Source organism: Chrysochloris asiatica, unplaced genomic scaffold (assembly GCF_000296735.1).
Source record: "Chrysochloris asiatica unplaced genomic scaffold, ChrAsi1.0 scaffold00069, whole genome shotgun sequence".
NCBI classification, from domain to species: domain Eukaryota; kingdom Metazoa; phylum Chordata; class Mammalia; order Afrosoricida; family Chrysochloridae; genus Chrysochloris; species Chrysochloris asiatica.
In genome coordinates, this window is record NW_006408587.1 from 4,437,488 (window position 1) to 4,448,866 (window position 11,379).

Genomic DNA, 11,379 nt, shown 5'->3' on the forward strand with positions numbered 1-11,379 from the left:
CGCGCCCGGAGGCAGCGTGTACCCGGCTGGCGGTGGGCCCCTGCTCACGGGCGGCGCGGCAGTGCACATCCCCGCCGCTGGTGCCGCCAAGGCTACCCTCTACTGCCGCGTCTTCCTGCTCGACGGGACCGAAGTAAGAGTGGACCTGCCGGTGAGTGACGGGACCCGTCCGGGGCAGCTGACATCCCGCGCCCCTCGTGGCAGCTCCCCCTGCCCCAGTTTTTTTCACTGGGGCTCTCCCCCTTGGCGTCTCTCCAGGAATCCCCTCCCCCATCTTCAACGGGAGCACTCCGAACTCTGGTTCCTTCTTGGGCCACCCTTCCTAGTGTCTTCTCGGGGCCCAGGCCTGGCCCGCGCCCCCTCCTTGGCACATTGAACCGCTGGATTCCGCCATCTCTACCCCCTTCTCATCTTTTGGGCCTTACCCCTCCCCTGCTCGCAGAGTCCACAAACCCTGAGTCCCCGCCCTCTGCGCGGGTGACAGGTGTTTCCATTCCGTTCCCTGGTTCTAGCAGGGACCTTCCGGTGTTGGGCTATTGGGTAGAAAATCTTAAAGCCACGTGGGGATGCCCTAGCGTGACCGACTTGCCCCCTTGAACGGGCTACCAGGCCCTGATGGACGGCGGGGAGAAGCAGGCGAGGAGGAGAATCACCCTGTTTTGATGCCCGGAGAGCGTCTCAAGTTTGGGAGAATCACTGGACTCTTACTGATTCTCGTTGGCGCCACCAACCTCTCCCCATCAACCCAGAGAGAGAGCCCTACTCGCCTGCAGTCTCTCTGGGGGTTGGGCGGCCTGGGAGCTAACTCTAGAATCAACTTTTCATCAGCCGAGTCCTGGCTGTGGCGTGGGGAGTGGGCCCTGGGGCGTTCGTGGAGCCTGGGGTGCCGGACTTTCTCCCTGGGCCAACGTGCTTGGGGCCAGTGGGGCATTCCAGGACGGTCTCGTCTCTGTCCCAGGCCTCCTGCCCACAGGTGGCTACACCTCCTCCCCTAGCAGAGAGCTGGCCAGGCGCTGCTTTCCCTAGGTAGGGCGTCCGGTTTCCAAAGAGTAGTCTTTCTGGCGGAATCATATCAAATCAAGCCACACATTTATGGGGTACCTTCTGTGCAACGGGAGCTGCGGCAGACGAAGCCTTCCGGAATCTTTGGGTGTGACTGAGGACACAGCAGTAATGAGCCTTAGATGAATGCTGCACATCATCCCCAGGGTTTCAAGGGAAGCAATAAAATAACCCAGACTTACAAAGGAAGCATTTAGGCCTTCTCAAATGGGGAGGTTCTTGTTATTTCGTTAAAGAAAACTAGGAACATTTAAGGATCTGGGATGGGAAATCAGCCTGCTTGGCGTGGGGTGTAATAATGACCTGTGTAGGTTCAAATTGGAGACAGTTTCAGTTTATGGCAGTTTTATTTTTTGTGGTTCTTTGTGCTCCCGATAGTTTTGTTATGAAAAGATCCTTTTGGGGCCTTTTTATTCATGAAAAAGGAGCCAGCGTTCTGGTGCTTAGAGCTGTTGTCCTTAAAATTGCATTAAAACCTTCATGTTCCCCAAGAATGGGACTTTCTCGGGTTTTTTTATTTGCCTGGAAGAGGAGGCCTGGGGAAGGTGGGAGAGTAATGAGGTGAGCAGGCTGTGGGAAGCTTGTGTTTGGAGAGGATGTGGCGTATTTTGCCTCTCTGATCTGTGAAGGGAATGCAATCCTTGGGAACTTTCGTTGATAGTGGGTTTCTTGTCTCTTCCCCAGGGATAATTCATTTATAACATGTATTGCTCAAGTCAGGTCTCTGCACCTAGCTTACAGTGGTATTTCTGAGATGAAAAATACTAAGTAAATAAAAGGCATACATGGTGAACAGATCCAAAGAGGTACATAAATGAATGGATTTTGAGCAGATTGGTGACTTATGGCAGCTGATGGGGCCTCCAGTGAATGTTGGGGAAAGAGAGAATTTCATCCTAAAAGATATCTTTGCTTTTATAAGGATACTGGCCAAACAAGCTCACCCATTCCAGGCTTCTTTTTTATGATGACAGGTTTTTTTGGATGCCTTTAAAGATGTGATTTAATGACCCCAAATATTAATTTATATATAAGTATATACATCCTTCTTGTTGTTGTTAAGTGCCGTTGAGTCAGTTCCAACCCATTGCAACCCTGTATAGGGTTTCCAAGGAGCAGGTGGTGAGCTTGAACTGTCAACCTTGCAGTTCAAATGGCTTTGCAGTCTGGCGCATTAACCCACAGTGCCACACTAGGACTCCATATATCCTAGTCAATGGCAAATAAAAAGCAAACGCTAGCTTTTGTCACATGAGCTGTCAGGGAGGAAGAATGAAGAATAATCACCCATGAGCACAGCTCAGTGATTTAACGATTTATTAGCTATTAAAACGGCATCACACACAGTCTCTTAGGCCAGTTGTCTGAGATCAGATTGCTAGTTTTGTAATTAATTCTCCTAATTCCAAGGTTAAGATGGCCAGCTCCCTGATAGATTTTAGTATTTGTACTTGTTCATTGGACTCCTGATGTGGTGTGGTGGGCTAATGTGCGGGACTGCTATATTGGTTTGAACTGCAAGGTTGACAGCTCAAAGTTACCAGCCACTCCTTGGAAACCCTATACTGAGTCACTATGAGTTGGAGCCAACTCGATGGCACTTAACAACAAAAACAACAACAACTTGTTCATCAGATCCATTTCAACCAGGCTCTCTTTTTATGTGGTCCTTCTTGGCATGTGGTCCAGCTGGGTCATTACTTTTCTCTTCTGTGTTCCTGAATTTTTATCACTTCCTGGACTCTGTTCTTACTGATGCTGCTTTGCTACCTGTTTGCACAGCTAGGATTTATCTTTGTTGGTGATTCCCCTAAGCTGGGTTTTCATTGTCATTCACTTCCATGGGCAGTTGGTGACATGCCAGGCCAGCTGTGGCTCCTTAGTAATTAAAATCCTCTGGTGGTGTTAGCTTTAAGAATATCTTTACTCAACATACTTTAAATGTTGTCATAAACCTTTGCATTAATCTGAGTCAGGACACTTGTATTCTGCAGTTGCCTCCAACACAAATAACACACTCAGTATTACAGGGCTATGGCGCCTCGGTTCAGTGTAGTCAACATTTATTGGGAGGCCCCATCCTGTGTGCCAAGTGCTGCCCTGTGAACACAAAGGTGAATGAGATGTGGCCTCAAGCCTCTTGAGAAACACGCAGAAACATGTTGTTTTTAAAAAATTTTTAAGTCTTAATCATGAGTTGCTGTTGACTTTTTTTGTTTTTAACTTCTAATTGTGAACTGAGTGGTTTAGAGAGCAGATCATCAGTTTTACATTCAACAAAATCATACACTTAGTTTCATCTCAGTGATTACAGTTCCCTCCATGTAACACCAGTTTCCCCACTTCCTCCCTGGGGTTCTTATTTCCCTTCCACAGAAACATGTCTTTTCTTTTTAAAGCATCTATTTATTTATTTATTTATTTTACAGTATTTGCTTCTATTTCCTCTGTTTTTTGTTTTTTTGGATGTACTCCAAAACTCTCAGAAATATACAATAATTCAACATTCAAACACCCAAAGGTCATATCTTGCAAGCTTGCTGCCTGGCCTCCAGCACACAGCCCCTCTCCCTCCATGAGTCTAGAGTCCCAAGCCACTCCATCTCTTAACATCTCTGCCTTCTTCTCTGGCGTCACCAGTTCTCTGAATAGGGTCCCACACTCCCACAGTCTTCTCCCTTGATGGTCCCAGGGCCCTCCGCTCCTGGACTGCAAGATCAACCGCTCCCCTCGTTTTGCTACAAAACCTCTATCTGTACCGTTGCAACCATCACAGTCAGTCATGATAACAATTATTGACTATTGAACCCTAAGAGTCTTACCTCCATCTCCTTTCACCAGCTGCATCTAGACAGGATGAAAACCTCTCAGTGGAGATTCTACCTTCCCCCACACCCCTGGAAACTAAACTCCCTCTTGAAAACTTGTAAGCCAGCCACTTCATGCCTTTATAGCCCTCCATTTTAGGTAGCCAATGTCTAAGTTGCCCATCCCTATCAACCCTGTGTACAAAGGGGATGGGAATGATCCTTGCTGTGTGGATTCCTTTCCTCTTGGTTGGTATTTTAAGCTACTCCATCCATAAGAGTAGGTCAAGTTCATCAAATTGTAGCAAATTACACTTATTTTCTTTCAATTTTTTTTTTTTTTTCTTTCTCTACTCTAGTTCTGATCATCTAGCCATTGAAGCTAGGTCAAATGAATATTATCTGCAAGTATGGGCGTTCTTGTGCATCTCCCCTCACTTCGTATCAGCTGGACACTTCATTCTCTGCTCTAGCCCTCTGTGGCTATGTCCTTGTCCATGGGCTCAGGAGTCCCTAGGTCTCACCATACTCCAGGTTGACAGGAATCTGTGTACCATGGCCAGACTTAGCTCACATCTTCATTGCTGCTAGAAACTTGTCTTTTTATAAGAAGGATACCATGTTTGGTAAGGTGGAGGAGGGTCAGATAAAAAGAGGAAGACCCCCAACGAGATGGATCAGCCAAGTGACAGCATTGATGGACTCAAGCATGGCAACAGTAGTGAGGTTGGCCCAGGATCAGGCAGTGTTTCGTTCTACTGTGCACAAGGTCGCTATGAGTTGGTACCGACTCAATGGCACCTAACAACAACAACAACAAGAAATGGATAAATGGTGCTGGGGGTTAATGAGATGGACTTCAGTGTCAGCAGTTCAAGCTCACCAACTGTTCCTTGGAAACCCTATACAGGGTCACTATGGGTCAGAACCGACTCATCAGCACTTCACAACAACAACAAATAGTTTAATGTACTAGACTGCAAAGTCGGTTAGAACTGCAAGGTCGTTGGCAGTTTGAGCTCCTCAGAAATCCTATGCAGGGTCACTATGGGTCGGAACCAACTTGATGGCACTTCAACAACAACAGGCTGAGTTAAGTAACTCTGGTAGCATAGTGGGTATAAGTCAAGCTGCTAACCTCAAGGTCAGCAGTTCAAAACTACCAGTCGTTCCGCGGGAGACAAATGAGGCCTCAGAAACCTGTGCAGGGTCGCTATGAGTCGGAACCAACTCCACAGCACACCATCACCACCATGCTGACTGTGGATGACAGGTACACCCAGACAGGCTGCTGGGGGGCAGATGAGTAGGGGAATTGGCGACTGACACTTGGGATTCTAGGATCTCAAATCCAGGGTCCCTTGTGCATTTTTAGAATACCTACTGTATCCAGTGCACTTGGCAGGGCCCTGGCCCAATTGCTGTATAAAATACAGGAAACCACAACTGTAGTTGTCGTCTCCAGGCATCTTCCTCTGATAGGGATTCAGGCTTCCTTATCTGGTGGTGACTGAGTCCTCTAGCGCCATTGGGTGTTTTTAATCTTTGCTATGAAGCCCTGGTATGGCATTGCAGGTTAATGCCCTGGACTACAATGTTGGTGGTTCAAATCCACCAGCTGCTCCTCAGAAACCCCATATAGGGTCACTATGAGTTGGAACCGATGTGACAGCCCTTAACAGTAACAACATATGGATAGTCAGTGACTTCTCAATCTCTGATAAATTGTAAATAAAAGGATCTTTTAAAAAACCCACCTATGTTGTTGTTGTGAAGTGCCATTGAGTCGGTTCCGATCCATAGCCACCCTGTATAGGGTTTTCGAGGAGCAGCTGGTGAGCTTGAACTGCAGACCTTGCAGTTCAAATGATTTTGCAGTCTGGCACATTAACCCATAGCGCCACACCAGGACTCCATGCAGTCTAAATTAAGTGGGCTTGCTGTACTAACCCAGCTCCCAAGAGAATCTTTCACTTATCCTCCCAATCACAGTGCCACCCTGAACCACGCCTCTTCAGAACACCTGGCCCTGCCCTGGAGGGTACCTCCCTTTCAGTGGCCCAGCACTGCCCAGCCCTCAGGTCTGGTCTGGTCAGAACAGGGCAGGGCCCTCTCTCAATCTGCTCTAGACACTTCCTTCTATTAATGCTGCTGAAGATACAATTAGTGTGCTTGGCAGTGGTACCCTCTGTTGACTAAATCCCTGGCATAGCTTTTGCTCGTGCGGCCCAGCCCAGTCTTCCTACTCTCCTGCATACACAGGCCTCTGGCAGCTCTGTGGAGAGTTGTTAGGGTGTGTAGCTGTCTGGTTAGCATGCCTGCTTTGCCTTGGAGGGCACGGCTTGTTGCCTGGGATGGATCAGTTGCTTTCCTTCTATCTGGAATGCAAAATAGACTCTTGGGACCCTGCAAACCTGATGAGTTTCAGAGTTAGAAGATCTAAGTTGAGTCTTGTAGCCTGGCCTTGGGCAATTTACTTAGGCTCTTTGAACATTGATTTCTTGTCTTTCAAATGGGGATATTAGGATTTAAGGAGTACTCCTTGGGTGGAGCAGATGGTTAAGTGCTTGGCTCCTAATCCAGGTGTTGGTCTTTCGAAGCCACCCAGAAGCACTTTTTTTTTTCCACAAGGTTTTCAGTGGCTAATTCCTTAGAATTAAGCCATCTATTCCTTATTCCTAGTCTATTCTTAGTCTGGAAGCTCTGTTTAAACCTGCCTACCATAGGTAACCCTGCTGGTATTTGAAACACCAGTAGTAATAGATTCCAGGCTCACAGTAACCCATAGACCACCACAGTATAACAGGTGGACAGACCACAAATGTAACAACTATTGTGAGGCTGGTGCAGGACGGGGCAGGGGCAGTGCTTTGTTCTGTTGTGCATATGGTTTTTGTGATTCAGAGTGATTAAGAACATCAGAAATGTCCTGGTAGAAAGACCTGGCCGTCATACCGTTGAAAATCCTGTGGAGCTTAATTCAGCTGTACAACACACAGGGTCTTCAGGAGTGAGAATCAATTTGATGGTAACTTGTTAAGTGTTTTGGTTTAGGAGGATTAAATGACAATAAAGATAGGCAAAGCTTCTGTAAATAACAAGGTGCTGAAAGGAAGCTGATAGGTTGTAATCCTCTCTACTTTGCAGGCATCATTTTTGGCCTATGGAAAAGCTTTGGAAAAATCTCTAGTAATAAACATTAAAAAAAGATAAACGAAAGTTGTGCCAGGCAGGGTAAAACATAGCTCAGCCTTTCTTAGTGGAAACTGGAAGTCAGGCACAGTCCGAGAGATGCTTTAAAACAAGTATGTGACCTTGGGTAAGACAAAAATCTCCTTGCTCCCCCCAGTCCCTCCCAGTAAGCAATCAGAAAAACAAGCATGTTTTTGGAATACTGGTACTAGAAACTCTGATCCAGTGGAAGGCATAGGGTCAGCTGCCTTATTTTGGAATTGAAAGAGATTCCAGATAAGACACCTCCACCTAGGGAAACTGAGGCCTGTGGCTATAAAGTTGTTGTTGTTAAGTGCCATCGAGTCGGGTCCGACCCATAGCGACCCTGTACAGGGTTTCTGAGGGTGTAAATCTTTACGGGAGTAGAAAGCCTCATCTTTCTCCCGTGGAGCGGCTGGTAGTTTCAAACCGCTGACCTTAAGGTTAGCAGCTCGATTCGTAACCACTTCTCTTTAGTCCTTAGTGAAAGAGTTGAAATGGGCTACTTTGGAGACCCTGACTGCCCAGCCTTCAGAGTTGTGAAGGGCAGGGTCAGCAGTAGAAGGAAAGACTGACCCCTGACCCTAACAGGATCATGGAAAGGGGGTGTGTCCCTGGTGATTGAAGTAGTACACATTTTCCCAACTATGGGCCCCTCTAGCCAAATGGTTCTTTAACGTCAGCATACAGAGTTGTCTGCCATGTGTCGTTGCTCTCCAATTAAAATCCGCAGATCTCATCCTCAGAATTTGATTCAGTAGTTTTGAAAGCTGGATTTGTAACAAGTGTTCAAGTGATTCTGAAGAAGGTTGTCCACTTCCCAAACTGAAGAAGACTGTGGGGAGGCTTGGTTCCGTGCTTGGGGCATGAGTAGCTTATATTGTTTTAAAAGAGAGGTGGGTAGTGAACACCCTTTCAGAGTGTGATACAGGTGAAATCTAACAGCTGCAACTGGCCAGACAGGGAACCCAGTTCTAAACCTGGTTCCACACTTGAGGATTGTCAGTGTTAATATTGTGGGAGACTGGGACTGGGGCTGTTTTCAGGGGGAAGGAGCCAAGGGGCAGGGGGAGTCTGCCCAGCCCCTGCAGTACCAGTCACTTAAGCCCACCCTGGTACAGGAGTCTGAACAAATATTAACTTTCTAAGCACTTTCACATGCATAATAATCTCTTTGAATTCTGTCCCTAGAACGTTGCAGTGGACAAAGGCTCAGTTTTATTTAGTTCTGAAATAGCAAAAGGTCAGGGAGGGGCCTTTCCCCTTAAATTCTTGTATGGGTATTTAGGGAAAAATCCACCCCAGGAACCACAGAAATTTGCCCACAATATGTCCTCAAAACACTTATTTCATCCTTCTCTCTTTGGCCTGCCTGGGGTATGTTTCCTTTGCCTGCTCTCTGCTCTGCCTTGAGCCTTTTCTTTGGCGAAAACCTTGTTGTCTGAACTGATGTTTACTTCTTCAGCTTACGGCAAGTGCCCCTGGGCTGGTTCAGCTGCTTAAGCATGTTGCTGATTTGTTCAGATCAGCCTATACAGCCCCCCATAACTTTGTCTTTTTTATGCCTCAGTTCATTTTTTTATCCTAAATTTTATTTATTTTGTTGTTGCAGATACTCATATGCACAATAAAACATTCATACTATTTTAGCAGTTTCTACATGTACAATCCAGTTTCTGTATGTAAAATACAGTGATGTAGATTATATTCCTGGAATTGTACACCCATTCTTGCCCTCCTTTTCTGAGTTATTCTTCCTTGATGAATGAATGTAAACTCACTGCTCCCTATGGTTCTTGTCTAATCTTCTGAGTTGCTGTTGTCAGTTTGATCCCATATAGATGGTTTTTTAAAGGGCAGAATTTTTCCACTAGTTAAGCTAAAGCATTGTTTCATTTTAAGACAACTGCAAGGGGATATTTTTGATTTAAAGTTTAAAGATTATCTCAGGACAGTGGTTACCAGGGGTTCATTCACTCACCATGACTCCTGAAAGTCTAGAGTCTATTCAGATTTGGAATTCTGTTCTGCATTTCCCCCCTTTGATCAGGAGTCTATGGATCAAAATGTTCAGCAGTGCTAAGCAGGCACTTTGCTGGTTCTGCTGGTCTCATGGCAAGTGAGGCTGTTGTACATGGAAGCAATTAGCCAAGTAGTTCATATTTCCCTCCTATTCCTGACTCCTTCCTCAGTTGTTTCAGTGAATAGAGAACAATTGGTGGTCTTGAATGGCCACTGTCACATACTTTGATTGCCAGATTAGAACATGTTTAAAGCAAAGAAAATGCAGGAAAACTAGAGAACTTAAAACATCTGAAATTTCACTAAGCAGATATAACTCTTGTTAAAACTGTGGTGTATTCATCTCTACAGTTTTCTTTTTGTATTTGATATAAATGTATATTAAAAATGACTAACAGGTATTGGTTGATGACAGTCTCCTTCCCTGTTCCTTCAAGTCAATTGAATAGGGTCTATTTTTTCCAGCTGCTGTGAAGTTGACTCCAACTCATAGTGATCACGTGTGTGTCAGAGTAGAACTGTGCTCCAGAGGGTTTTCAATGGGTGTTTTTTTTTTTGGGAAGTGAATCACCAGTCCTTTATTATGAGGTGCCACTGGGTAGATTTGAATGCCAATCTTTTGGTTAGCAGCCAAGTGTGTTAACCACCCAGAGAGTCCTATAGGGTCTGTATTGTTAGTTACCATAGAGCCTAGCTCACAACTCATGACAGCTCCACATATGTAGAGTAGAACGGCTCTATAGGGCTTTTATTTTGAAAGCAGATCATCAGGCTTGCCTTCTGAGGTGTCTTTGGGTATATTCGAACTGCTAACCTTTCGGCTAGTAGTGAAACACCTAACTGTTGGTGCTATCCGGGAACTCAAAGGGATTGTAGCCCCCAAGTTTGTTTCTCTTTAGAGGGTCTCAGAGCTCCTCCCCTTACCCTGGACTGTCATCTAAGGGGTCAGCTCCCGAATGCTGACTGGTCATTTGAGCTGTCTGTGATTGGTCTACCTCACTGCCCCTATCCATGTAGAGAAGCAAACTCCCCTCCTATTGTCTCCTCCTCTTGGCAGCTTAAAGGGCCTGTGGGCGTGGCTGCCGAGCTCCCGTACATCTGGGAGCTTGTATTCTGAGCGCCTGCTTTGGAACATTAGAACTCCCTTGCCTGTCTGGGGGTACTTGTGCTCTGCTACCAGCCAGAGCTCATCTGACAATAGCAATTTGACAGTTTAGATAAGAACTAGAGGGGGCACCCCTTGTACCCCCACTACCCTAGTCCTCCTAAGCTTGAGCCTTCTGCAACCTAGGTGGCTTCTTTCTAAAGCTGGATTTCTCTCCGTAGTCCTACTTGGTTTTAATTTCTGGTTTATTTATTTATTTCCAAAATGTTTGTCTTTACTCATTGAGTGTCCCTTCTCCCTTCAGCAAAGAACAAACCTTTGCTGCATTAGGCTTTGGGGGGAGTGTAGGGATGACAAGGGAAGTTTTGTGACCTCTCAGTCTCTAGAAGGGGTAGACTAGGAGAAGGTTGCATGCCCAAGGTGACATCTGAGTTGCCTCAAAGGATGCATGTAGTTTAGCTGTGCAAATGCACTGGGAGATAGTCTGGGCAGAGGAAAAAGCTGATAGAAACTCATTATGGAAGAGAGCCAGAAACCCCTGCTTCCTGGGCTCTCGACCCCTTGGAGTCAGGAAGGAGTCTGAGCTCCAGCTGTATCGCTGAGTCTTAAAGGAGCAAATGAAGAAGGCTGGATGAGTACCATGAGTTCATGGAAAGAGCCAACACTGTAGGAGGGGGCTTCAAAAGGCAATGGGAAAAGTCCATTCTCTTTTAATTCCATTTTTCCATGAAACCCCTCAAATGTGCCTGGTACTGTGCTAAGTGCACCAAAACTTGTTGGTGGTTACTGTTATTATCCATGATTTGTGGAAGGTGAGTCAGGATTTAGCAGACCCGTCACATAGCGAGTAAACATAGACTCTAGCTTCAAGTAGGGGCAGTCTAGCAGGAGGATATTTGTGTACTGATAGAACCAGAATGGCTGGATGTGGGTGGGTGAGTGGGTGCTGAAGCACCTAGAGGTCTTGAGATGGTCAGGGACTCCTAAACCCACAGAAGAATCATTGCCACCTTTGCAGGCCATTGTGTGGCATCAGCAATTCCCAGAGGTTGCATTTCCGTCTTTGCTCATACTTGGTTGAATGTAGTTTCACCCAGAGTGCATTTTGGTGTGATAGCCGTAATTCTTACACACTGAGGTCAGGAGTAGACTGCATTTTTTTTTTTTTTT

General features: G+C 46.1%; 1 protein-coding gene across 1 annotated transcript in view; it reads left to right on the forward strand.

The window, feature by feature from the left end:
- EPB41L4B (erythrocyte membrane protein band 4.1 like 4B) overlaps positions 1-11,379 on the forward strand; it is a 223,632-nt gene that overhangs the window by 35,785 nt on the left and 176,468 nt on the right. The window contains exon 4 of the mRNA XM_006864734.1: positions 2-151. Within this exon, the coding sequence (XP_006864796.1) occupies positions 2-151 (150 nt within the window). The remainder of the gene's footprint in view (position 1; positions 152-11,379) is intronic.